This window comes from Akebia trifoliata, chromosome 11, assembly GCF_017979445.1.
Source record: "Akebia trifoliata isolate Shusen 1 chromosome 11, ASM1797944v1, whole genome shotgun sequence".
Taxonomy (NCBI): Eukaryota; Viridiplantae; Streptophyta; class Magnoliopsida; order Ranunculales; family Lardizabalaceae; genus Akebia; species Akebia trifoliata.
The window spans coordinates 50,313,940-50,340,811 of NC_141385.1; the positions used below are offsets into that span (position 1 = coordinate 50,313,940).

At 36.3% G+C, this 26,872-nt stretch overlaps 3 protein-coding genes across 4 annotated transcripts; 2 read left to right on the forward strand and 1 right to left on the reverse strand.

Moving 5' to 3' along the window:
* The first annotated feature begins 414 nt into the window (after positions 1-414).
* On the forward strand, positions 415-9,071 carry LOC147392469 (cullin-4-like). The gene is made up of 17 exons (XM_086417332.1): positions 415-807; positions 1,403-1,518; positions 1,623-1,969; positions 4,713-4,893; positions 5,051-5,173; positions 5,289-5,576; positions 5,711-5,836; positions 6,048-6,149; positions 6,236-6,289; positions 7,061-7,167; positions 7,307-7,367; positions 7,458-7,589; positions 7,726-7,863; positions 7,954-8,034; positions 8,124-8,204; positions 8,359-8,439; positions 8,707-9,071. Exons 1-17 carry the CDS (start codon positions 582-584, stop codon positions 8,818-8,820), a joined length of 2,358 nt encoding a protein of 785 aa, XP_086273458.1. The 5' UTR covers positions 415-581; the 3' UTR covers positions 8,821-9,071.
* A 778-nt stretch (positions 9,072-9,849) lies between these two features.
* On the forward strand, positions 9,850-26,373 carry LOC147392470 (fanconi anemia group D2 protein). Of its 2 annotated transcripts, XM_086417331.1 has the most exons (30): positions 9,850-11,380; positions 11,476-11,688; positions 12,289-12,420; positions 12,532-12,661; positions 12,752-12,798; positions 12,878-12,979; positions 13,143-13,250; positions 13,370-13,512; positions 13,665-13,759; positions 13,872-13,950; positions 14,036-14,087; positions 14,178-14,258; positions 14,607-14,702; positions 14,810-14,913; positions 16,040-16,511; positions 18,786-18,821; positions 18,912-19,116; positions 19,199-19,332; positions 19,415-19,595; positions 19,700-19,932; positions 20,060-20,155; positions 20,347-20,439; positions 20,518-20,550; positions 20,664-20,798; positions 21,161-21,221; positions 21,298-21,353; positions 21,453-21,509; positions 21,587-21,707; positions 22,459-22,658; positions 22,792-26,373. In XM_086417331.1, the coding sequence occupies exons 1-29, from the start codon at positions 10,355-10,357 to the stop codon at positions 22,617-22,619; spliced, it is 4,482 nt and encodes a 1,493-aa protein (XP_086273457.1). In that variant the 5' UTR covers positions 9,850-10,354; the 3' UTR covers positions 22,620-22,658; positions 22,792-26,373. The 2 variants fall into 2 exon arrangements, with proteins under 2 accessions (XP_086273457.1, XP_086273456.1); XM_086417330.1 differs by having other exon boundaries at positions 9,851-11,380; positions 22,459-26,373.
* LOC147392471 (outer envelope membrane protein 7) lies at positions 23,269-23,657 on the reverse strand. Its single transcript, XM_086417333.1, has one exon. It carries the CDS (start codon positions 23,655-23,657, stop codon positions 23,430-23,432), a length of 228 nt encoding a protein of 75 aa, XP_086273459.1. The 3' UTR covers positions 23,269-23,429.
* Positions 26,374-26,872: the final 499 nt, after the last annotated feature.

The following is a 26,872-nucleotide window of genomic DNA, read 5'->3' on the forward strand; positions in this document are numbered from 1 at the left end:
AAAGAAAAATGATATGAATTTCAAAACCTTATTCAAACAAGATTAATCAGAAATTTCAGTCAAGACAAACACTTTTATAATTAGCAATCTTGCTTATAAATTACTAGTGAGATTGCATGTAATATTAAAGTCGAAAACCCTCAATATTTTTAATGGTGAGATTGTTGATAATATTTATCGACGAGATCTCTGATTATAAAAGCGACGAACTGACTGGAAAACATGCTTTTGGAATTAAAATGAACAGTGTATCGGAACCAGAATTTTGCCATATTTTACTCGCGTAATTGTAATTTATCTCTATGAACAATCCATTAAAACTTCAAAAGGATTGGTGTGTTATAACTAAAGGTTGGTGTGCCAATACAATCTCTGAAACACTTGAGTTGGTAGGAAAGAGCCAACCACATTTCATTCTCTCTCCGTCCCTCACGAAACACACGCACACGCACACGCGCACAGACATACAGACACGATGTGGTCCGTTTGATTGATGTCTCAGTCTCACTCCAAGCCCTCACTGTAACAGCATCAACAGTAGCAGTGTCGCAGTTTCCTCAGTCACGAAGAAAGCTAAATCCATGGCGACGAATTACTCGCTAGAGAAGAACAACATGCAACACCATTTCGAAGAAGAAGACTCATCCATGAATGTGGTGGAAGACGATCTCAAGGCCAACGCATCGACAATGGTCTTGGGTGTTGGGTGCGGTCAAAACCTAACACCTGGAATCGCTGCTAATTTGTCAAGAAAGAAAGCAATCCCTCCTCAACCCCCCAAGAAACTCGTCATCAAGCCTCTCAAAGGCATGCTTCTACACTTTTGGGTTTGTTAAATTGTCCAAAGATTCCTCCTTTTTCCACTATTTCTTGATCCAAATCACTCACCGATCTCCTACACAGAGAAATTTAGGGATTCGATTGCATAATTTTACCTTATAGAAAGCAATTAAGTTTACTTGTCTTATAGAACATGGCCTCTGATTCAAGATGTAATCTTTCTTTTATAAAACCCGTGATTTCCTATATAATTCAGTGAAGCATGCGATAAATTCTCATATATTTACTACACTAAAACTTGTTGAATATGTGAATAGATTGGGGGGGCATTAGGGGCTTAGACCCATAGCTCAGTTGTTTTGACACATTGCAAAGTAACTTGGGGTCGTGGGTTCAAGTCCACCTTAACCATAAAAAATAAAAAAATAAATTTTTTTGGGGGGGTATTGGCACACATGTTGAAGTAGAGATGTTACTGAAGCATACATGTTTTCAACTTTGAAAGGTTCAAACTTTCAAATCATAGAAGGCTTATTCTTCAACAATATGTATATGGTTGAAGAAAGGTGCCTTTTTTCAATTTTAATTTTTTTAAAATAATTTCCCTTTTGGTGCCATGAAGATAAACCAAAGTTACCTACAAATTTTGAAGAGAATACATGGGCATCATTGAAATCGGCTATTAGTGCTATATTCTTGAAGCAGCCCGATCCTTGTGACTCTGAGAAGCTTTATCAGGTTGGTCTTACCACATTATCTTGTTCGTGTTCATGTTCGTGTTCATCATATTATGCCATTTGCAATGTGTGAATAGAGGAATCTGATTCTCTTTCCGTTATTAGGCTGTTTGTGATCTCTGCCTGCACAAGATGGAAGAAAATCTTTATCGGCGAATTGAACGGGAGTTTGAAGAACACATATCAGCGGTCCTACGCTCTTTGGTAGGCCAGAGTCCAGATTTGGTGGTCTTCTTATCTCTTGTCGAGAAATGCTGGCAGGATTTTTGTGACCAAGTGTTGGTCATACGTGGTATAGCCTTATATCTGGATAGAACATATGTGAAGCAAACACCGAATGTGCGTTCGTTGTGGGACATGGGTTTGCATCTGTTCCGGAAACATCTCTCTTTATTTGTAGAAGTTGAGCACAAAACTGTCACTGGCCTTTTGAGATTGATTGAAAGGGAAAGGTATTTCTGGATGCCGTGAACACTTCAAATTTTAGTTGGATATAATATGCTAGGTTCGTAATGCTGGTGTGGTAGACAGCATTTGTTCAGTCTATTTAGGATTATTAAGTTTTAAAGCTGAAAATTATTGAAGAGTTTTTATCCTTAGATAAGCATTGCATTTGCCAATGTTTTTTATAAGTTGCTTGTTTACGTCCAAGCATTGATTTCTTAGAAACAAACCATCCTCCTTGAAGTATGTACTTGTCGGGGTTCTTGGAGATTAATTTCTTTATTATTTTTCTTTTTCTTTTAATTTTAATTTTGTCTTTCTGGAAATATCTACCAACATATACTAACCTAAGTTATTTGCTGGTTAAGGGGGTAAAAAAATAAAGTTGGAGTAGGTGGTGACAATTTTAACATGACCTGCGAACACGACTCGAAAACGGCACGAATAGTGGGTTTGGGGTATTATGAAAAAAAAATTAAGGTTAAAGGGATAATAGTTGGAAAAATAATAAAGTGGGTTAAAAGGGTAAAAGAGGAAAGATAGTAAAATTATCAGGGGTGAAGTGTGAAAGAAATAAAGTGGGTCCCACAGTACTATAGCTTGATGGAAGGGTTAATGGCAAAAAAGTGAAAAAATAAAGTTGGAAGGGTATTATTAAAGAATTTTGAGGTTAAAGGGCTAAAAGATGTAAAACAATAATTAGAGGAGTGAAAATAAAGTTGAGGGGTAAAGAGGAAAAACAATAAAGTGGTTAAAGTGGGTCCCACACAAAGATTTGTGTCTCACAACTGTACCAACTTGGTAGTGTTTTATTATATATACTAGAGTTTACCCGTCCTTACGGCACGGACATCCTCTTTCAAGTTAAGGGGGTAAAGGCGAAAAAAATAAAGTTAGAGGGGTATTATTATAAACAAAATTGAGATTAAAAGGGTAAAAGATGAAAAAAAATAAAATAAAGTGGACTAAAGGGATAAAAAAGGAAATATAATAAAGTTAGGGGAGGTGAAGAATAAATGAAATAAAGTGGGTCCCTATAAACTATAGCTTGAAAAATTTAGATTAAAGGGGTAAGTGATGAAAAAAAATGAAGTGGATTAAAGGGATAAAAGGGAAAATATAGTAAGTTAGAGGGGAATCGTCTTTCGGGTTAAGGGGGTAAAAGTGAAAAAAAAAATAGAGTTCGAGGGGTATTATTAAAAATTTGAGATTAAAAGGGTAAAAGATGAAAAATAATAAAGTGGATTAAAGGGGTAGAATAGAAAATATAGTCAAATTAGAGGAGTTGAAGAATAGAGGAAATAAAGTGGGTCCCATGCAAGGTGTTAAATTTCGATTTTGGTGTTTATTTCAATTAGTCTGGAAATGGAAACATTTTGTAGAAATATTTCTATCAGTGTGGAAATGAACACAATTTATGGAAATGATTGAAATATTGAAGAAATTTTCATTGAATCCGCGGGAAATGATAAAATTAGCATTAAAACACACTCACCAAATCATCAAAATACAATAAACTACCATATGGAGCGTGAAATTGAATATCAACAACATTTTATTACATATACAAACATGTATTGAGAGGCTAACAGTGGAAATAAGAATAATAATGTTGCATTACCTACATACAACTTAATACGTAAGACATTAAAATGAAGAAACTATTTAGTATTGCATTAATGCATTATTATTTCTCTTATTTTTTGAAAAAGTATATGAATAAATTGCTAATGTATCCAACTAATTGAAACATAGTTGATTGTATGCTTGTTTAATCATAATTCATTTATATTAACGGATGAATGTTTTATGCAATTTTTTATTAGTAAATATTATGTGTAATTTATAAGTTCTTTTTAAAAGCAATTATAATTTTTTTCAAAAAAGAATATTTCTGTCGAAATTTACTATTCATTGAAATATTTCCATCGAAATATTGCATTTTTGTACCTAAGATTAGATAATTTTGGTTGAAATTCACTATTCATCGAAATATTTCACGAAATGAATAGTGATTTCCACCGAAATATATTCAAAAAGAAACTGTCAGTTAAATTTCGTCTCGGAACTTGTGGAAATGGAAATATTTCGGTATATTTTGTGGAAATATGTCGAAATTTAATACTATGGTCCCATGACACTATACCTTGATGAGAGATTTGTCCCCAACAACACTGTAGTTAATACTATGGTCTCATGACACTATAGCTTGATGAGAGATTTGTCCCCAACAACACTGTAGTTGATTGGACATTTATTATATATATATATATATATATAGGGGACGGTTTAGCAGCCCTAAAGTTTGCCAAGTTTGGTGCCAAACATTTTTCAAAATATGGGTTAGAAGCTTTGGAATAAGCTGATTTTTTGTGAGGATGATCTCTATGATGAGGAGATCATCCTCACCAAAAATCAGCCTATTTCAAACCTTCTAACCCCATCAAAAGTGATTTACAAAAATTGTACGGTCCACAATTCTTCAACTTGTAAACTAGGGTTAGAAGTTTTAACATGAGCTGATTTTTTGTGGGAATGATCTCTTCACCGTAGAGATCATCCTCATAAAAAATTAGCCTATTCCAAAACTTCTAACCCCATCAAAAGTGATTTACAAAAAATGTTTGGCACCAAACTTGGCAAACTTTAGGGCTGCCGAACCGCTCCCATACATATATATATATATATATATATATATATATATTCAATTGGTATCTAAAAATTTATAGCATTCTGTTTTTGGTCTATCAGATTAGGTGAAGCTATTGATAGGACTTTGCTTAACCATCTTTTGAAGATGTTTACTGCTCTGGGGATCTACTCAGAAAGCTTTGAGAAGCCATTTCTTGAGTGCACATCTGAGTTTTATGCTACTGAAGGAGTGAAGTACATGCAGCAATCAGATGTTCCTGATTACTTGAAGCATGTGGAGGTCATTGTTACAATTTTTTTTTAAAAATATTATTTCTTAATCGTGCACATTATATCTTACACCTTGTTTCTGTTTGAGGTTCTCCAGTTTGCCTGGTTACTCCAAATTTCATGATTTATGTTTACATGCAAGGGAATTGAGATGATGTATCTTGCAGTTAAGGTTGCACGAAGAACATGAAAGATGCTTACTTTACCTGGATGCAAGTACGAGGAAACCGCTGGTGGCAACATCAGAAAGGCAACTTCTTGAACGTCATACTTCAGCAATTTTGGATAAGGTGCAAGTCAAGAATGAACTTCCGAGTTTTTTCTTCATTGTTCCTATTATTTCTTTTCTAGTTAGGGTATAAATTCTGTTATTGGTGAATGAGTATGGTTTTCTAATCTTATCAGGGATTCACAATGCTTATGGATGGGAATCGCATCGAGGACCTTCAGAGGATGTACATACTATTTTCTAGGGTTAATGCCTTGGAATCACTAAAACAGGTCCTAAGCTCCTATATCCGTGGTACAGGACAGGGAGTTATTATGGTTGAAGAGAAAGACAAAGATTTGGTTCCTTCTCTCCTAGAGTTTAAAGCTTCTCTCGATACAATATGGGAAGAAAGTTTCTCCAGGAATGAAGCATTTTCAAACACAATAAAGGACGCATTTGAGCCTCTCATTAATCTTCGTCAGGTTTGCGATCAGTTTCTGTGTTATTTTCTAAAGTATCTTTTGTCCTTTCTTTCATTCATTCCCTCTTTTCCTATTAGATTCTTGAATCATTCTGAACTAAGTATATGATTTTTATTTTTGGTTCTTGTTAATAGAATCGACCTGCTGAGCTGATTGCCAAGTTTCTGGATGAGAAGCTTCGTGCTGGTAATAAGGGGACATCTGAGGAGGAATTGGAGGGTACACTTGATAAAGTTTTGGTTCTTTTCAGATTTATACAAGTAAGTAACATCCATTCGTGGGAAACTGCAAACTTTTGTGCTTTCATTGGCATTGGTACCTAACATTTTTGTTGATAAGATTGCCTTTGATGTCCCTTTTTATGCATTTTCTTCTACATATTTTTGGATATCATGGAAGTTTTTTTTTTTTAAAGCTTTTAAGTTGAGAGAGTAATAGGTTTGACTCATTTTTCGTCTCCTGATAATTAAGGGTAAAGATGTATTCGAAGCGTTCTATAAGAAGGATCTTGCGAAAAGATTACTTTTAGGTAAGAGTGCCTCTATTGATGCAGAGAAGTCGATGATTTCCAAGGTAAAAGACAGATTGCTTGTTTTCTATTGTGTTTGTACAACACTTCCATTGGCTTTAACAGCAGCAAGTTCTTGTCACTATTTCAGCTAAAGACTGAATGTGGGAGCCAGTTTACAAATAAACTTGAAGGAATGTTCAAGGTGTGTATGTGTTCCTTACATGTCTTGCTTGATGTCTTTTGCCACTTAAGCTATTGATGCATGCCCAATGGAATTGTAGGTTCACAACTATTTAATTGAGCAGATTTTGACTTGAATGTCAAGCTGCTATACTAATGAATATAATTTATGACTTTTCCCTAGTACACTTATGTCTCCTGAGCTTCAACAATTCCTTGGTGCTTTGCAAACAAGCATATCTCAGTTTCTCACATTTGTAGACTTCTTAAATTAAAGTCAAGTGAAAACCATGGTTTTTCTGCATATTTATAGCAGTTAATTAATTGAAAGTAATAATAAAGAGCTGCCAACGTGGTCATGATCAGATAAAGGTGTGTTCCATTTTGATGGGCATTTTGTTGCATGTATAATAAGTAAGGTTTTAACCCTTTTTGCCTTTTTCAGTATTCCATTCAGGGAAAAGGGAAATATTATTGGCACACATCTAGTAAAAGAAAAGAAATGGTAGAGACAAAATAATCATAAAGCTCAGCACTGCCAAGTTAAACAAGTGCCTTGGATGAAAAATTCTACAAAATATATACAAAGCACTGTTGGTTAAAATATCATGTCGAGTGTCACGTCTAGTGGAAATTAAAGTACTTCAGATTTTCAGTATATTTCGTGGAAATATTTTGAAATTTAGTACTATCACTATTTTGAGAAAACAAAAAAGCGTTGCCTTGCTTGATCTTGAGGGTTATACTGCTATGCACTTGTTTTGAGTACAACCTCACGCCGATACTTTTGCAGGATATTGAATTATCAAAGGAGATAAATGAGTCTTTCAAACAGTCATCCCAAGCCAGGACAAAACTCCCATCGGGTATAGAGCTGAGTGTTCATGTCTTGACAACTGGGTGGGTCTTAGTAGCTCTAGTTTTGTTCTTGTGTACTTTCTTTATTGACTGTAATTCTGTCAAGAATCCACACAGACTCTTGTGAAGCCATTCGTTTTCTGAGAAGATTGTAATTGGTGTTTCTGTGGTTGTGCTGCAGCTACTGGCCAACGTATCCACCCATGGATGTCCGGCTTCCACATGAACTGAATGTGTATCAGGTTTGACACTAGTGTTGCATGGATGCCTGGTGGTTTCTTTGGAGTATCCATTTTATTATACTAATGCTTGACCTCTTTTTGGTACCGTAGGACATCTTTAAGGAGTTCTACTTAAGCAAGTATAGTGGGAGGCGCTTAATGTGGCAACATTCATTAGGTCACTGTGTATTGAAATCAGATTTTCCGAAAGGAAAGAAGGAGCTGGCCGTGTCACTATTTCAGGTGGCCAGAGCCTTTCATGTTTTTTTCCTAGATTTCGTCTGGCTATACTTAGTCATTGTTATTTCCTTATTATTGTTGATGCCTCACAATCAATGCTCCTTTTACTTTTCATGGGGATTAATAAATGGTACACCAGACAATCGTTTTGATGCTGTTTAATGATGTCCAAAACCTTGGCTTTCAAGACATCAAGGACTCAACTGGCATCGAGGATAAAGAATTGAGAAGAACTCTGCAGTCCCTTGCATGTGGAAAAGTTCGCATACTTCAAAAGGTGGGTGAAGGTTTCTCTGATACTTCCATCTTTCCGATTCTCTTTGATTGATATACATCATCAAAAATGTTGGTCTGGTAATTTTTACAGCTTCCTAAAGGGAGAGAAGTGGAGGATGATGACTCCTTTGTGTTCAATGATGAATTCAGTGCACCTCTATACCGCATAAAGGTCCGTCTTCTATTTGTTTGAGAAGTACGAGGTGGTTGAGCTTCAAGTTCTAAACAGGTTCTAACATAACATCTCTTTTGATGGTGCAGGTAAATGCAATCCAGATGAAGGAAACGGTGGAGGAGAACACTAGCACTACCGAAAGAGTATTTCAGGACCGTCAATATCAGGTTCAGTCATCTATCTTCCTCCATATATGCCGGCTTCTCATTCAAAGCGTGCCTCTGTGTGTTTGTGTGTGTGTGAGAGAGAGAGAGAGAGAGCTTACCATTCAAAGCCTTAAGCTTACCAAAGGAAATATCCGGGTTGCCTCTGTATATGTAGGTTGATGCAGCTATTGTTCGCATAATGAAGACGAGGAAAGTGCTAAGCCACACGCTCTTGATAACCGAGCTCTTCCAGCAGGTAACCCACTCAGTAATTATTATCATTATTATTATTTTTAGGGCACATGTTTAAGTGCACTAAATACACCTGGGAAATTGAATTTTATACCGAAAATACCCTTAGAAAAATTTGTTTTTACCAAAATAGCCTCAGATTCCAAATTCCCAGGTGTATTTATTGCTCTTTAACATGTTCCCTCAGGGCACATGTTAACAAGACCCTTATTTTTACGCCACCACTGACTAATGGGTGGGTCCCTATTTTCGGGTTGAATTTGTGACACAGCTGAAATTTCCAATAAAGCCATCTGACATGAAGAAGAGAATTGAGAGTCTTATTGACAGGGAGTACCTGGAGAGAGAGAAGAACAATCCCCAGATATACAATTACCTGGCATAATGCATCTGGTAATAAAAGATGTCTTTTTAAAAAAAAAAAAATAATCTTCTTCTGTAAATTGCACAGGAAACTGCCATTCTTGCTCGGCAAGCCTAGTTAGTTCATCAATCCCTTACTGGATCAATGTACAGGAACATGTCCGTAGATTTTAGTTTCGATACATTGAGCAATTGAGTTTCTCTCTCTTGTTGGCCTTTTCTGTAGTTTTACATTTATAAAATGGAAAGAGGAGGATCATTGACAGATATCAAGCTTATAAAACCTACAATCAGGTTGCTGCTTTACAAGCATGGAATGAAATTTCATTTGGTACAGTTTGTGTTACTGAAACATGAATTTGGCATGGTTGAAACTCAAAACTAAACATATTGAAAATTTCAATTGTATCGGAGTGTTTACAGTTCACTTATCTTTTGAGAGACAAACTAAGATATTATGAAAAACAAAACATTTTAAAATTCAAAATTTTAAAATTAAATAAAAATGAAAGAGGGTTGGGATCCCAAACCATTCAAACATGAAATCTGGGATTTATCTTAGAGTTATGTGTTTTATTCTAGTCATATATATTTTAGAGAGCTGTTATCTATTTCTTTGGCGATTTACATATGAAATGGGATGGTATTAGCCAAAAGTTGGCGTGGCAATAGAATCTCTCATATTTTATCCCAATGGTGGTCGGATTTCATATTTTAACCCAACCCAATGTGCAAAAATAGACAAAGTAGCTAGCAAAAACCCTCGAGGTTGAGGGGTTGTCTAAATCTAAAGATAATTTTTCTTTCTCACCATGAAGTCATACAAGATTTCACCTAAATCAACTAATGACGCAACAACTAATAATTTTGTAAATTGGGTTGCCCTTACGACATGGTTTCGTGTGATTGAATGATTTGGGATTCCATGAAATCTCGAATTGAGTTTCTTCCAAGCAAACAATTTCTCAAATCTAAATTACCCTAATAGATCAAAGTGAGTTAAGCACTAATATGGATAAGGACTGAAAAGCATGGTTTTAAATCTTGTTCGAGAGTGAGACGACTCATTCGATATGAGACGGATAGATAAGTATAATGTATCAGACAAGATTTAAAATCACAGTTCATTTTTCTCATCGTTGAATGAGATGTCTCAGACGTATTGGAACGTCCACACGAGTTTTAAAACCATGCTAGAAGAGGAAGAATCGCCTTGGACCCTCAAACTACGTTTGACGGCTCTTTATTAGACAAATAGCTGAGATGGAAGGACAGGCTTGAAGTTTCCCAAAGTTAATAGAACGCTAAGAAATAATTCAGATCTTTAGGAGACCTGTGTTGGACCTCCCATCTAGGCCGTATGTATGTTTGATGGAGAACCTCAAACGAGGTTTGAAACTACTGTTTCTTAAAAAATTGGCGGGTTTTTTTTGAACCCCTTTCGTTTTCTTCTTTCTTCAATTCTTCTAACCACTCGCCATCGCGAGCCCCATTTTTTGCAGTCCAAAGTCGAAACTCCAACCCTTAAAGCATCCATATTTGATTCCACATTCAATATGGTTTTCCTCCACCAGGTTTCTGCTTCTCGCAAGAGACCCTCCTCCGCCTCCATCATCCCCAATGTACCTCCCAATACCTCCAAATCATTCACCAACACCACCATTAATGGCGAAAAAGAAGGTAAAACAGTTGCAGAAGATTCTCTTGAGGACAAGATGATATCGATTCTCGCCGACGCTGGATGCACTCTCCTCAACAATCCAAACGCCTCTCCTTGCCTCCCATCCGATCCTCACAAATTTCGTCGCCATCTCCACCATCGCTTCACCTCTGATCCTTCTCTACTCTCTGATTTCGTCTCTGGATTCAATTCTTACATCAACAACACTTCCAATCTCAGAAAAATCCTCATCTCAGCTCCTCGCGATAGCTTACTTCGCCTTCTCTTACTGGTTCCTTCACTTCAATTACATCTCCAGAAAATTCTACTCGAGAAGCTTCCGGAGTACTTTGATATCGTCAACACTGCAGGTCCTGCATCATCACTTGAAGACGATGTAGCTAGGCTCATTCTCAATCATTTTCGGTGGCTTGATTTCCTTGTCGATTCCAAGGCTTTTACTGATAAACTCCTTGAAGTCCTCTCAATCTGTCCTCTCAACCTCAAGAAAGAAATCATCGGATCTCTTCCAGAGATTATTGGTGACCAGAACAATGACACTGTTATTACTTCTCTCCAACAATTGCTTCAGGAGGATTCTGAGGTCATTGTTCCGGTTCTCGATTCGTTCTCCAATTTAAATTTGAATGAACAATTGCAGGAACAAGTTGTCACGATAGCGATATCTTGTATTAGGACGGTTGATGCAGAACATATGCCTTATTTACTCAGGTTCTTACTTCTATCGGCGACACCAGTAAATGCTAGACGTATAATTTCACAGATCCGCGAACAGCTGAAATTTGTTGGCACACTGGATTCTCGGAACGTAAGACGCAAGAATTTTAAAGGAAAATCAGTTGTGGATAGTTCCGAGTCTTCTGTTCTTGAGGCATTGAGATCAAGTCTTCGATTTAAGAATGTGAGTTTTCTGTTGTTTTCTTTAGGTCAATAAAATTTTCTTGTTTCGCTCTATTTTTATTAGTTTTTAACTTGTTTTATCTGCTTATATTACAGATTCTTTGTCTGGAGATTCTTAAAGAATTGAAGTGCCTTGATAAAGCACAGGATCACAAGGTCATTGATGTGTGGCTGCTTATGCTCATATACACTAACAGTGGTTCGCTGCAAAAGACTGTTGAGAAGATTATCAAGAAGAAAGTCATTGAAGGTTGTCTTCGAGAAGCTCTGTTTGATCAGTGCATTCATGGTCACAGGGAATTAGTGCAGGTATGATCTCAATCACATTCTCATAGTTTAATGAGAGCACATGGGACAAAGTCGGGAAAACATAAAATTGAAGCATAAAAAATGTGAAAAAAATTATTTCATATATTGAATGATAAAATAACACTTAAAAATAAAAATAATACATCAATTAAATCACGATTGATCATGAGTTTTTGAAAAATCAAAATTTTTTTTTTCAAAACTTCGCGACTTTTTGAAAAAATTGTGATTTAATTGACAACTAATAAAATCGTTATTTTCTAAAAAAATCGCAGATTTTTGTCACTGCGAATGAGAGGGAGGAAGGGGGAATGGGGAATATTTTAAATGTTACAGCCGTGCTTAAATATCGGGCAACTGTTAATAATAGTTGCTATGTTGGAGACAACATTTGCATTTGTATCGTGCCAGGGTAAAACTTGTGGACATTACAATGGTGTGGTTAATGATTGTTACAGACTTTTTTAAGAGTAAAGACCATGCATTCTCTTGTAAAAAGAGATAAATCTCACCTTCAAGAACCACAAACATCATTTTTTATTAGTATCTCAAGCCCCATACTTGCTTTTGTAAAATTGAGCTTCGCATATGTGCATTCAGGAATACTTTCCCTCGTTTCTCTCTGTGTGTGAGTACCTATTGGCATGCAAAGAACAAAAAGCAAGGGAGTTTGGCATTCACTTGTATACATCTCTTTTCGACGAGTTCACTGATACTTATTCAAGACAGGAAGTAAGCAATACTCTTTATTAAGTAATCTTTCTGCTCATTTATCTTATAAACCAAATTTTCTGAATCTAATGTTCCATCAAGCGACCCAGTTTTAATGGTCTTCTATTACAGATCCTCGGTGCCTTGGTTACTCATATAGGTTCTGGCCTTAATTACGAAGTCAGCTCCGCTCTGGAAACCATGGTTCTGCTGGCTTCAAAATACTCACAGGAGCTGACCCATCTTTCTTCTTATATCAATGGTATTTTCCCCCATTTTCTTTAATTCTTGTGTGCTTATAGGTTTATTTATTGCAATAGCTCACCTTATTATTCCATTTCCTTTAATTCAGGAATCTTGGATTACTTGGAGGGATTTAACGTAGAAAATCTACACAAGGTTTCTAGATACATGTTCATTCCTTGTCAGTACCTCATGTTTCGGTATCTCATTTTTAACCTTCACTTCCAAAGTACAGGTCTATGAGGTCTTCAGCCGATTGGCATTATCAGTTCAATCTAATCCAAACTCAGCTGGTTCTTCCATCGCAAATGAACTTTTGATGATTGTACAAAAGCAGGTATTAGGGAAGAATAATTTAACTGTGAGATGGTACCTCATTTACTACCATGTTTTACTGTGTTTTCTTCCAAATGGGCCATTATATTCCTTGTTGTTTGAGATGTCTTATTTCAGTGATTCTAGTTTACTTTGTTTAGTTGTGCTTCCTCTTATCTGGGCAGGTCGGTAATCCAGATTTGAAGTATAAAAAGATGGGTCTGATTGGAACTTTAAAGATAGTTTCTTTCCTTGGGGATCAAAATAATGCTACATGTCTATCCTCATCTCAGGTAGGTCTAGACACATTTCTAACACTCTACATTCTCCTAAACTGTTACACCTTGTGGTATAATTGCTTGCGATGTTGATACTGATCTTGTTAGTAATCCTGCACCTATATTTTCTACAGAAAACGAATTGTGAGGAGTCTCTGGAACTTCTGAAAACATGTCTGGACTCTTGCAAATTGTTGCCTTTACCCTTGACCTTGTTTTATGATGAACTTATTTCACTGTTGGAACATACAAATCTTAAGCCAGAGATTATGGAATGGTGAGTTATTCTGAATAATCTAACCACCTATAACTGAAGTTTATTGGTTTAATGTAAAAGGAATATCTAGTTTACTATTAAGCTTGAATATGCCACATTGGATGATATTTCAACTATCTTTAATTGGACAAATGACAATCTATATGTTGTAGGATTGGAAAACATGTAGGGGATTTTGAATCGATGTTTTTATCTGATCTTGAGGAAGGGAAATTGCTTTCTAAGGAATCATATTGTGGCTTAGAAGGTATGTCTAGGACTGAAATTTGAAAATCCTGGTTGCTTATGATGTTCAATTAGCTTCGAAATTATCGATTGTTGGAGAACGGTGCACAATGAAGTTTATTGTTCTTTTGCAGGGGAATTATGGATGAACTTGGATTGTGATCTGTCTCCCATTTGTTTGAATATTTTTCCATTAGTATCCTCTTCCCTGCAGTAATGCTTTTTTCGCACTCCTTGTCAAAGCATTTGCCTGATCACCGACAATGGCTTCTAACATTGCAATTTTTGTTGACTGCAGGTCTTCGTCATCATTACAAATTCTTCCTGCCTACTTTCTTTTACTATCTGTGGTAAGTGTATGAATCCTTTGATATGGGATATTTAGAAGTTGTGGAACAAATTTTTAGCTTTTGATTTTAATTGTTTCTTGTAATGAAAAGGTCGAGAGGTTGACAAATCAGGGATCTCTTGGTGGCATTGATGCGCTACTTGGCTGCCCTTTACATCTTCCTTCCCCTAAGGTCAGATATGGTAACATTTTTTTTTTTGATGTATTTTCACTTGGTATTATGTGTTCAACATTTTTTTTATTCCATTTCCAAATTTTATTGTCATACATCTGCTATGTCTGCCAGTTTGACTTTTGTAAAAGGTCCAACAAATTGTACATCTTAATCTGTACTTTTTGATGATTGAACTTGCATGGGTTCTTTTATGCATGTGAACAGTCCTTTCCCAATTGCAATCAGTTGCTTAGGACCACTCTCATGTTTGAACTTTTAAGTGTTGTTTTACACCTAAATTGTTGAATATTGACGTCATTGAATATGAGCTGTTTGTTAACATTTGCTTGAATTTTGTAACACCAGTATTTTGTGGGAGCTGTGTGGTCATCTCTGTCAGGGAAGCAGAAACAAGCTATGTGTCTATCTCTTTATTACGCAACTAATTGGATAAGGGAGTTGGTAGGTTTTGAGACTTGAACATGCTTCCATCATGACTCAAGCAATTTTTATTTGTTAGTTTTTTATATGAATCATGAGGTATATAATTCATCTGATGCTATTTTTAGCTTAATGCTTTCTGTACACAAGTTGCTGGAAGAGTTGATCGTGTAAGTCAGGCAACAAGGGAGGAAATAATTGCAAAGTTATTGAAGCGCTTGAGGAACCTGATGTGAGATTCTTGTACTCAGATCCTCATATAATTAGTGCATAAGTAACTAGATTTTTTCTCAAGTAATCTCTTATGAATTCATATGGTTATTGGATGACATCCACAACAATGTAGTTCCATAGTTGTGCTAATATTTTATAGTTTTACATAAAGAGAGTAACTTTGTTGCATCGATTTGGGTGTGGGTCTCAGAGTTTGACATTGGTATGGAGTTTCACATATGGTGAACCATGAAAAATATGATTCATGGACTCAGCAGTATATTTTAAATCACGTAAATCAAAGTATATGTTTTATAACAATGAGGATGATAGTGGATATGTATTGGGATGTCTTGTGAATATATCAATTTATCACAAACGAGATGATACATATGTTTTTATAATAATGAGGATGATAGTGGATTATGTAATGGGATGTCTAGTGAATTTAACAATGTATCAGAAACAATAGGATACATATATGTATGTTATATGTGCCACGGAGAATTTCAGATGGAAAGGTAGAGCTCCTAATCTGTAGGTATATTTAAATTAATAACTTCCAGTAAGGAAAACTTAAAACAAAAAGAAATGTCAGAATTGTCGCAAGAGACTGTGGAATATTGGAATTCAATATGTGCCTGACTTGGGTACTTGATCTGTTTAGAAGAATCCACTAGTTATGTCCTTTCTATTTCCTATTTCTTTAATTTATTCTTCTAATCATTTTATTTGATCTTTATTCTATGAAACCTCAACTTCTTTTTATTTTCAGAACATTTTAATATAACAGTTTCTGAACAATACTATTTTCCTTTCTGTTGAATTTGCATTCTTTGTATTGGAAAAAAGACTGATACTGAAAAATCGATAGAACTTGGTTTTTTAAGGCCTATGATCTTTGTTCTGCTATTATTTATTCTAACAGAGCAGTAAGTTTGTCATCCATCAGTACATAGACAAATACTTGACAAACTTATTACTCAGAATAAAAAATAGCAGGACAAGGAAAACTGAAAAGGATTCATAATGAAACAAAAACTTTCCTTCATATTTGATAAAGCATGCCAAGATGTATATATTCAGAATACAATATTTGAGAAATCTTTATCTATGTACTGATGGACGGAATCTAACCAATACAGTTTTCTAGAGAGCTTATTGAATATCTCTCTCGAATTGTACCCTCTATCCCTGCCTGAGCTCCACCTTTTCATGGAGCATTCTGGATCTCCTTACTTAAGCAAGCCTAACTGTTTCGGGCATATGGAAAGGAAGAATGAGAGAAAGAAAATTCCTGAGAGTAATTCATTGGACAAGAAGATAAAACGTAAGAGCTCAAATTCCACAGAGACTTCAGATAATGGAAAGCTCAGGCAGCCTACGATTTTGGATGTGCTGAAAAAAGCAGGAGCTATAAGCCAAGAAGTGCCAAATGAGGGATCATCTGATCACTCAAACAAGGGGACGGCATCTCAGCATGCAGAACGTCATACCTATGACTCTAATGAACCAGGGCTTGTAAATATTTCTGTAACTACCAAGCTTCTGGATGCACAGAGATTCAAATGCAGGCCTCTTTTAGTCGATTGCTTGTCCATTTTAACCTTTTCAAAGGTGTGTACATTTGTACATTACTGATGATATTAGTTTGTAGTTCTTCTTTTATGTTCTTTTGAATTTCGAACTATATCTCGGTGATGCTGCAATTCAAATATGCCTTAAAATGCAAATGTACAAGGATTCAGTTATTTTCATTGTTTCTCGCTTGGTCTACTATGAGTAACCTTATCAAGTGTCCCAAAGTTTGTACCATACACCACTCACAATAAAGTAATGCTCATTTAGAATTCTGTATATCATTCATCAATTATAGATAATTTCTTTATATTTGATGCCCATTTATCTTGTCTACATTTAACAACAAGTGTCAAAATCTGACAAATGGGTTGTAAGGTTCAATGGACATTAAAACATAGAATTATGGTTTCATCATCATCATCAAACGCCTTATCCTAAAAAATTGGTGTTGGCTGAATAAGTCCCGTTTTTCCATTCATTTCTTTCATACACAATATTGGCATTTATTCTTCCACTGGTTTTTGTTTCTTCCATATTTATGTTTTTCTTTATGCCAGACCTCCATGTCCTTCCAGTATTAAAAGTGGTGTTATGATATTTAGTTAGGGTGATTGTTACACTGTTGCTTTTTTGTTTGAGGATTAAAACTTAGAAAGTATGAAACTATGGATTGTGATACAACTTAATTTGACATGACTTTGAAATGTGAACTGTCATAATATTTTTTTAGATTATTTTCCTGATTTTTCTCTTTTATTAGAATTTTGCTATTTATCTGTCTATTTAGTTATTTATCTATGTAAAAGGTACATGCTCGTAAGACTTGCACCTTACGCTGTGAGTTTTGAACTTCAAGGCTTTGGCTAGTGAAATGCCTTGGTGTTTAAAACAATGGTTGAAACTACGTATCAGACAGCATTTTAGATTTATTTATGTATCCTATCTTTTAGAGTCATGTCTAGCTCAACAAACATCTTCTCTTGCTTTAGGTAGTAGGTCACTGTAAGTTCAGGGTTCTATTACTCTGGAAAAGGTCACCCTTTGGAGGAGCTGCTAGCCTGCGTTTTCACTGCCTAGGATCAATTCTCAATTGGATTGAAGATAAAGGCTTTTTTAGCACCTGTACTCAACCCAGAAAATAAGGATAAAATGATGGTCGATTTCCACCTTCCTGATCCCTTGCAAGCCAAACGAGGGATGAGCTCCTCCCATTATATCCGATTATTTAGGTCCCCAGTCATCATCCATCATCCTCAAAGGCTTATCCCAAAGATCTGTGGTCGGCCAAACGAATCATGTTCCACACCACTCCACGTATTCTTCTCAGTCTTTCTCTTGCTCTTTTAGAACATGTCCAAACGAATCATGTTGATTCTCTCGCTCTTTTGTTATTGAACTTTGAAAGAGTGTGCATATCTACTTTCACTATCTCCATCCATATTCTTCTCGGTTATTCTTTCGCTCTTTTAGAACCTTCAACTTGAATTTTCTTCTAACTGGGGCTGTAATCAGCCTTTGTTGAACATGCCCAAACCATCTCAATTAACTTTCTCTTAGTTTATCTCCTATTGGAGCTGCTACTACATTTTCAAAATCCCGAGTCTAGCCCCTTTGTCTGCAATGAAATAAGGAGCAGCTTTATGTACCAGGAAGTGAAGTTAGTCCAATTCCTTAATTTTTGTCTACTGAGCTTTGGTGTTTGTGCATTTGGTTGGTGCAAAATTGCACCTTGCAATTTGTGTCATCTGTGGGTCAACCCAAAACAATTATAGAGCTAACTTCACCAAAAAAAAAAAGTTTTCTTTCTTTCTTTTTTATTCAGCATCATTTTCAATTCCTGTCTATGATCCAAACACTAAGATGCAAAATGGCTCTAGAAGAAAACCCAGAGCCTCATAGTTGTGTTGCAGAACATAACTGATTGAGAGTCCATTAATGAGATGTGAACAAATTTTAATGCACCATCGGTCAGAATGGCAACTGAGTTAACAAATATAACAGAGGAATCAGACCAAAATCTAAAATTTGAGGGTAGCCAAAACTTGTACAGTCAAAGCTTCATCTTTCTCAGACTAATATGTTAAAGTAATGCAGCTAAAGTGGGGCACATTCCGAAATTGGTGGTGAATTTATTTTTGATACACAAAACTCTAAATATAAAACCTACAAAAAGAATTGTCAGCTCTGCAGAACCAGCAACATTTTGAGTTGTAGTAAATAAGAATATCTTTACCTTATTTTGTGAAAAAATTGTGGTTAATTTCTTCTGCCCACTTAATGATGTAGTTCATCATTCCTTTCTAATTGCAGATTCAAGCTTCTTGTTGTTCAGATCCTGCAGCTGAGGTTTATTTAGCTGAAACTTTAGTGAATGAGTTTATGTTTGCGAACATGATTATTCAGTATCTTCATATTGATTTCTAGTTTCTCTACTAGTTGCCCCTGCATCTGTACCTTCTACGTGAACTTCTCTACAACTTGGATCACTTGAGTCCTCAGAGCAAACAATTTCCAGCTGGATGCTCCAGGGTTCCATCCAGTCTCAGCAGGATGACAGCTCATGAATTCTTGAATAATATTAGACAACTCTTTCCAAGTCTGAAGAAACATTTTGAGTGTGCAGTTGGTGTCCTTAAGGGAGGTAAGCTAACACCATCTTACCCGCTTGGATAAATCCAGGTCAGTTTTCCAAGTTTATCTCTGAAGAACATGTGATGTTGTAGGCAATGAAACTTGTCATGAGCATTGGAAAGTTCAATCTGCTTCTGCTGGGAACCCAGATATACCCGAAGTGGTGGTTTCAACATCTTCAATTGCTGGCTCAGTCTTTAGAGAAGTTCTTTGCTGCTTTAGTAAGGTAAAATTTGGAGAAGGCAGAAGGTTTCTCTTAAATTATCCACTGAAAAAGAAGTTGTTCTAATACGACATTCGGAATGCAGATGCTAAACCTTCCCGATATCCAGATGGATATACCAGTACTCTCAGATCTTCTTGAGGCCTTCCAGCCCATTAGTGTACCGGATAATCTCTTTTCAGGCATCCAACCAATTCCTTCACCTGGGAACATAGATTACTTGTATTGTGGTGCTTATTCATTCTTGGAAGGTGCCTTGGAAATAGGTAACATAGTTTTGTATGTTTCTTATAGTGTTTGGTGAGGCTAATAGATAGTTTAAGATATCCCTTAGAGCATTTGTAATTGTAACTGCATCTGTTCTGTACAGCATGCTCGGTCTCTGCTCCGCTAGCATCAGAAGTTCTTGCTACTCTAGAATCACTTATCAATTCTGCTCAGTCATTCCTTGACAAATTTCTAGAAGGAAACGGAAAACAGATACGTGTAGAATTTGTCCAGAGAATCCTTCCTTCTTTGCGCAACAGACTTGGAATTTCTGCACGGAAGTTGTTGATGCATGAGTGGGATTGCGAAAATCTTGAGAATGGTTGGAAGAACAAAGTGAGAGACCATTTTTTTCTGAAATCTATCAGTAATTTGAACTATGAACGTAATATTGGCACGCTTTTCATCCAGTATCTTGTTCATCATCTGATCTTTAGGTATTTTCTCTCCGGATTCTTTTCAGGGAGAGATAGTACAGAAGGTACTGCACATCTACTTGGAAAATAGTGATTCCACTGCTGATCTACTCGAGGAGTTTGCTTGCTCTATCTTGCCTCAGGTGCATAATTTTCTCACAAGAGCTTTCTCATGGTGTTGTAGTTCAAGATTTTAACCATTTTTGACTTTTTTTTATTATCTTTAAGAAAACTGTTTTCATAGTCGATGGTATAAATCACAAATTCTGTCATCAGTAATATTGTCTTGACACCTCTAGCCTTGCACTATTTAGAATTTATGTTTATGTTTTAGGTCCCTTCATGCAAAACTAAATCAACAGAAGAAGCGGTTTATGGTTTCCCAACATTATGCTCAACAATGTTCGTTGTTTGGTATAGGGTATTGGTAAGTGGTCCTTTTAAGTCTTCCGTCAGTTAATTAGTTCTTGCAGGAAATATTTACAGAAGGTGGTTTCATGTGCAGCATGAAGAAAACCTTGCAATTTTAAATAAATTGGTGGGTTCTGACTCCATGATTATATTTTTTTAAAGCATTGTTTACAAGTGATGTAACACTTAGATTTTTTAAAATTTTTAGAGTTCATATTATTTCTTCCATCTTCTGTTTAGGTCAAGGAAGTTGCTTTGCTTGAAAAATCCAGTGGTGGTGTTCAACCTGAACCTGTAAAAAGATTGTTGATCAAGCTTCATCAGTCCGTGAATGTGGTTGTATCTTTGGTCAACTTGTGCAAGACTCATGACAAGGTAGGTAATCATACATAAGGTGCAGTGCTCTCTCTCAAGAGTTTTAGGCTCCGACTTCTTTGACATGGGACCTTTAAACTAATTATGGCTTTTTAACTAGAAATAGAAATACAAGAGAGCTTTAATGTTGAGAATTACATCATGGGTGTTTTTCTCCTTTCCCTCAAAGGATCTCTTGTTTCTCTCTTTCCAAATCTGCAAGAAACAGCAAAAGGCACTCATGTCCTTAGGATTCTACCTCAGCATCTGCCATATAATGTTTCAGTTTCTTTCATTCTTCTACTTTGATAAAGGTGTTCTTTTTATATCATAATAAATATAGAAAATAATGAGATTTTTTGACACATTAAATGTTAACACAGGTAACTGTGCATGCAATGGCAGTCAAATACGGTGGGAAGTTTGTTGATTCTTTCCTGAAAGGTTAGATACATATTGTATTCTAAGATTGTAAGATATCCAAGCTGTTTAATGTACTGAAATTGCAATGTTTCTCCAGTTTTCGACTTTCTGCAGGCCCACTTCCAAGTGCACAGTGAAATTATAATCCAACTGGTAAGGTTATATATACTGAGTTTCTGCTAGTCCTGGATTGGGGTCATTTCCTTCCCTTTGATGCAAGTTCCAATGCATGGCCTCTCTAAATCGTATCAGGTCAAAGAGCTTCAGAAGGCAACAAGAACAATTCAAACTCTTTGTTCTGAGGCCAAGGTTAGATTTTCAAACTTAAATAGGTTCTTGATCCTAAATTTTTCAAAATATTTATACGGATACTGCCATTTTTCAAGGGATTGAAACGGACAACGATAACCACCAAGATTCCTGCTACAAAGAGGTCCATGGAGCGCTTCTTGTTCCATGTTAAGGCTCTCCTCCACAACACATCAAATGGATGCACATTTTGGATGGGTAATTTTTTTATTTTTTTTTTATAAGTGAAATTTTATTAATGAAGACAGAAAAAGGACGCTGAGATAGTCCCCCATACAAGGATAGAAAAAAGAAAAGAAAACAAGTCTAAGAGAAAGTTAAAGAAACCTACAATACAATCCTAGAAATCTGCTACGTGTCACAAAGAATTTCCCATCAGTACACAAAATCTTGAAAAGAGACCCTCTCAAAATCGACATTCAACTTGGACCAAAGGTATAGTAGGCCCAAAATCTCCAGAAACACGACTTGGGTCGTACTTTCTTTGCCCTGGAACACCATAGTATTTCTCTCTTTCCATAAACATCAAACAATGGCCAATGGAAGACTAGCCCATAGATGTCTTTGTTTTCAGAGAAAAGATATTGTAAGTCCACCATTCCAAGAGGGAAAAGAAAGTTGGCTTAAGCTACTCCACCTGAAAACAGGAAAGAAAGAACATCCAAAAGTATATGAAGAGAGAAATACTAGGATATTTGATCTCTCAAATAGATTTTTTACCGTTCTTATCCCAACTCCCAGGGTATATGAAGATTAAATAATTTGTCTCCTCATCCATTTCTATCTTGGTTTCCCTCATTTGAATGATACAGGGAGGTTCCTGAAATGGGGCATGTTATCGTTAGAGGAATTCCAGTTGTCCTTGATTCTATTTCTTAGTTTAGGTTCTTGGGTATTTGATGTTTGAGACTGAAGGCAATTGATACTAATCCATCTATTTTGGCTATAGGCAACTTAAAACACAAGGACTTGTTAGGTCAGGTGGTGAGCTCCCAAGCGTATGCCGATGGAAATGACGATATTGATGAAGAGGCCCATGATCACATGGATGAGGATGTTGAGGAACAACCGGTCAGCATTGGTAGTCAACATGTCGGAGAAACAGAATGAATTTCTCAATTCAGTTCCTTTAAATGAAGCCAATACAAAGTGAGTTCACCTTGCTAGAATCAATAAATTAAGTCATGATTTGAGTTATTGACGTGCAACCCAAAATGATAAAGAATCTGGCTAGCTCGCCTAAGGCTCCCACCCTTACTAGCAGTCTATATATTTCTAACAGGGTATATCATCTAGCCAACAAGGTACATCATGAACAAACCAGTGCATCGGAAACGTTAGTAAGGGTGAAAGACTAAGTTAGTTGGTTTATAATTTTTGAACGATAAAATCCTAACAAATATAGTCCAAATGTGCCTAGATGATAATGCTGTGAAAAGTTGAAGTATTTTTCTAAGGGTCCACAATTGACATCCGTGGCTGTCCACTCTATGGCAGGTGGTAACCTTTTCTTGGGGTTTCTAGGATTTGAAGTTTGAACCCAAGAATTGGTTCTGGCTTTGATACGATTTCATAAGAACCTAATAAATAACACCAAAAGCATCTAGGCGATAATGTAGGAAATGTCAAAGCCCTTATCTCTTGGAATGATTATATATCAATTCACGAGTAATCATGTAAATTGGCAATTTGTTCGAACATTTACGACAAGTGGAATCAAAATAAAAAAAGAAATTGTTGCTCTTATATGATGGGAATATGAGGTCAACACAATCCAGATTCTATTTCACGAAATAAGTACAAAGAGAAGAAATATATCATTTGTTTAGCAAAGAAAGATACATATATGATTAAAACACTAGTACAATTTAGTGGGCAAGAGAAAACATGGTTGGTGGTTCTGATCCGTGATAGATGCGATCAGACGATCTTGGGAGTGGAGGTGGCAGCAGCTTCATCTTCATTAGGGTTGGGATTGGGATTGAGAGGGGTTCGAATGGAGTCATCATCGGGATCGTGATTTGGATCGAGACTGCGATCGATGGCTTCCCTTCCTTTGTCGAGGCAGGGTTTGCAGGCCACCTCGATTGTTATCCAACCTAGAACCAATCCTGCTATGGCGATCACTGCTGTTGTGATGACTCCCATTCTCTCTCTCTCTCTCTGTCTGGGGAAAGATAGTTGGGCTTCAATAAGGAGGAAGTTAAAATTAAATACCTGGGACGTGTCCCATGTCTTTTATTTTTAGCGTTGCATCATATATTAGTATACAACAGAGTCGGTTGGATTGGATATTTGTTACTGTTGGATTTGAGAATTTTCATCGTGGGCTTCGAAAACATGTCCATGCATGGACAATGATCAAATCTAACGATTAGAAATCACGTAAATTATCTGTATAAATCCATCCAGAGGGCTAAATATTTAGACTGTATCATGGCAATTTTAAAGCAAACGTGCCTAGCAATAATTTTTTGCCTTCAATTTTAAAATCACTCAACTGTGGTTTTAAACATTAAATGAGAAGAGACAAAATTCGTGATAAAAAACGATTTAACACGTCTTTTTGGTCAAATACTATTGGGCAAAAGAAGCCTAGTGAGCTTGATATGAGAAGTATTGATTTCCTAGGGATCAGTTTCCAAAAATAATCAGGAGGAAATGCCATCACTGGACACTAGAATTTTCCTTTTAATAATTCTTCTGCGTCCTCAACTTCAATCACAGGCTTGGCCATTAATATTGGTTTGAGCTTAGGTTTAGTTTTTAAAACCCGGTTCAAAGCTGGATTGGACTTGGGGATAGGTCTTGGGCAATCCGATTCAACCTGTTCCAACTTCTTGATTACTAGGGCTATGCCCTCTCCTAAAAAACCCATCACTCAATGTGAGTACATATGGGGTGTCAATTTGGCCTGCTGTTGCAATGACCCAGGCTGATAATAAAATTTAAGGACTACGGCCTTGATGGTGATCTGGCAAAGACTATGTTGGGCTCAAAATTTTCTAGCACATTAAATTTGGGCCGCTCTTGGGCCTAACAGTGTCAAAACTGTCCGCTATATTGTGTGTTCATTACATAACTGTAGTGTAGTGTAATGTACAAAACCTTATAACAAAAAATAACTAAAAGATATTTAATAAAAAAACACACACACATTTAGCCTCAACTGTTTTTTTTATTCATTATTAGCTAGGATGGATAGAATATTATATGGCTCCAAATAACTACTACATGAATTTCATTTTTAATAAAACCCGATAACGAACCCAATCTCTGCCTAGACCTGTTAAGGCTAAGTTTGAATTTACTCGATTTTGGCCCGATAAGGGGTATAAAACTGGTTTAACATACAACCTTTATCTTTAGGGCAGTGTTAGGTCTCTGCCATGCCAGTATGATCCCATCCATCGACAGCCCTAACTACGTAGCCCCCCAGAACCAAGTATGTCATCAACATCAAAGCCTTATTCCAAACCAAGCATTTGACGGGCCTAACACCTTCACTCCAAGCACAAATCAGTGGTAGATATAATCGATGGCCGGGTTCTAAATTGAGACTGACTTATATTTAATGTCAATAATTATTCGAGGTAAAAACAAAACAAGGGCGGTAAAGAATTCAGGTCTAATTTGTGCACCAATACTTATTGTAGAGGGTAAAATCAGTAGTGGATCGGGACCTTACATTTTCCTGGCCCAAGCCTGTGGTATCCAGACCAGGACAGTAACCCAATCTTACCCGGTACCAGGCTAGGGCAAAGACCTATGTCTGCCCTGGCAACAAGGTAGAGCAAAGTTAGTAAGTAAGCGCAGACCTTGATCTGCACCCTGATCTTTGAAGAATAAGTAGAAATCCTAAGAATCCAAGGACGTAAGGAGGAATAATTCTAATTCAATTAGGATTCCCTTTGATTGAGGGATTCCCCATGATCGGATCCCAAATTGGAAGGAATCGAATAGGAAATTTATGTTTTAGGAGAAAAAACCCTATAAGAGGAATCAAGAGTAAGGGGACTTTTTTGGTCTCTCAAAAAAAAAAAAACGAGTTTGACTAATATTTTCTTCTATAAAACTAACTTGATCGTTGGAGGATTTTTGACGGTATCACACCGGTGCGATCAGACAACTAAAGTAGTAAAGAGCAATTCATTGAGAGTTGCAGGACAAAGTTGATAGAGGTAACCTAAAATTACCTCTACACCTATCAACCTAAGTCAGGCTTATACTTAGTGATTCGTGACTTGGGTTGGGTTGGGCACCTTAAGTCCAATATCAGTTAGGGTTTGGTTCAGATTGAGCTGTTTAAAGCTTAGGTCAGGTTAGATTAACCCCAAGACAGAAGGACTTGCATCTTCTTGGGATGGCTTATCCAGGACAAACGATTATAATAGACCTTATCAGCAAATTTGAAGCTTATCACTTATATCACATTCGTCTGTGAAGCTCTGCCATATGGTCCCCACTTAGTAGCAAAATTGAAGACATGGGAACAAAAGATTTGAGGTCAAAGGGGTTGTGGGTCAAGTGCGCTTTATTATTGGTCATCTGAGGGCCCTGTTTACAGGAATGACAAGTGGCTCTGCTCCATTTAGTCCCAATCTGAAAGACAGATGTTCAACCACAACAGCTGATCTGGCCCGTCTTCCACGTGGCATAAGGTGGACTGTCCTATTTATTGTAAAGATGTGTCAGCCTTTTCAACAAAACTAAGATGCTGACAAGTTGCCCGACAACATGAACGAGGGCACAATCCAGAGTTGATTTTATATTGGACATTTGCCAAGTGGCACTTTATGATGGGCCACTTCTCTTGTGACCTTTGTGATATTAAGATAGCTATAAATATCTCATTTTGTTTTTACTTTCTCCGTTCCAATCCAAAATACTACTTTCAAGTGTTTACCTGTGAATGTTTTAGAACTCCCTGAGTCAATTTGACTCAGTTGAAATTTAAGTTAATTAAATAGTAAACTCGTTCAATCATTTTGACCCAGTCAACTTGATTTTGATTGAACGAGTTTATGAAGATCTCTATTTGAAAATATTGATGTGTGTGGCCATAAGGAGATTAGTCTCACCAAATGTGAGAATACTCTCAGAGCAATCAAAAAATTAAAGAAATTATGAAGATCTATTTTTAATATATATGACTCACCCTAAAATACTCATGCTCATCATGTTGACTCAATTTGATGAACATCTGAGTTTAGTCGAGTTTAAAACATATTATCAAATAGGTCATTAAACTAATTCTTCATGATCTTAACAATAAACACACATACCAGGTATTATCATGACATGGTTTTGGATTGAATTGCTATTGACCAAGTTAAATCAACTAATCACCTACTGAGTTAAAT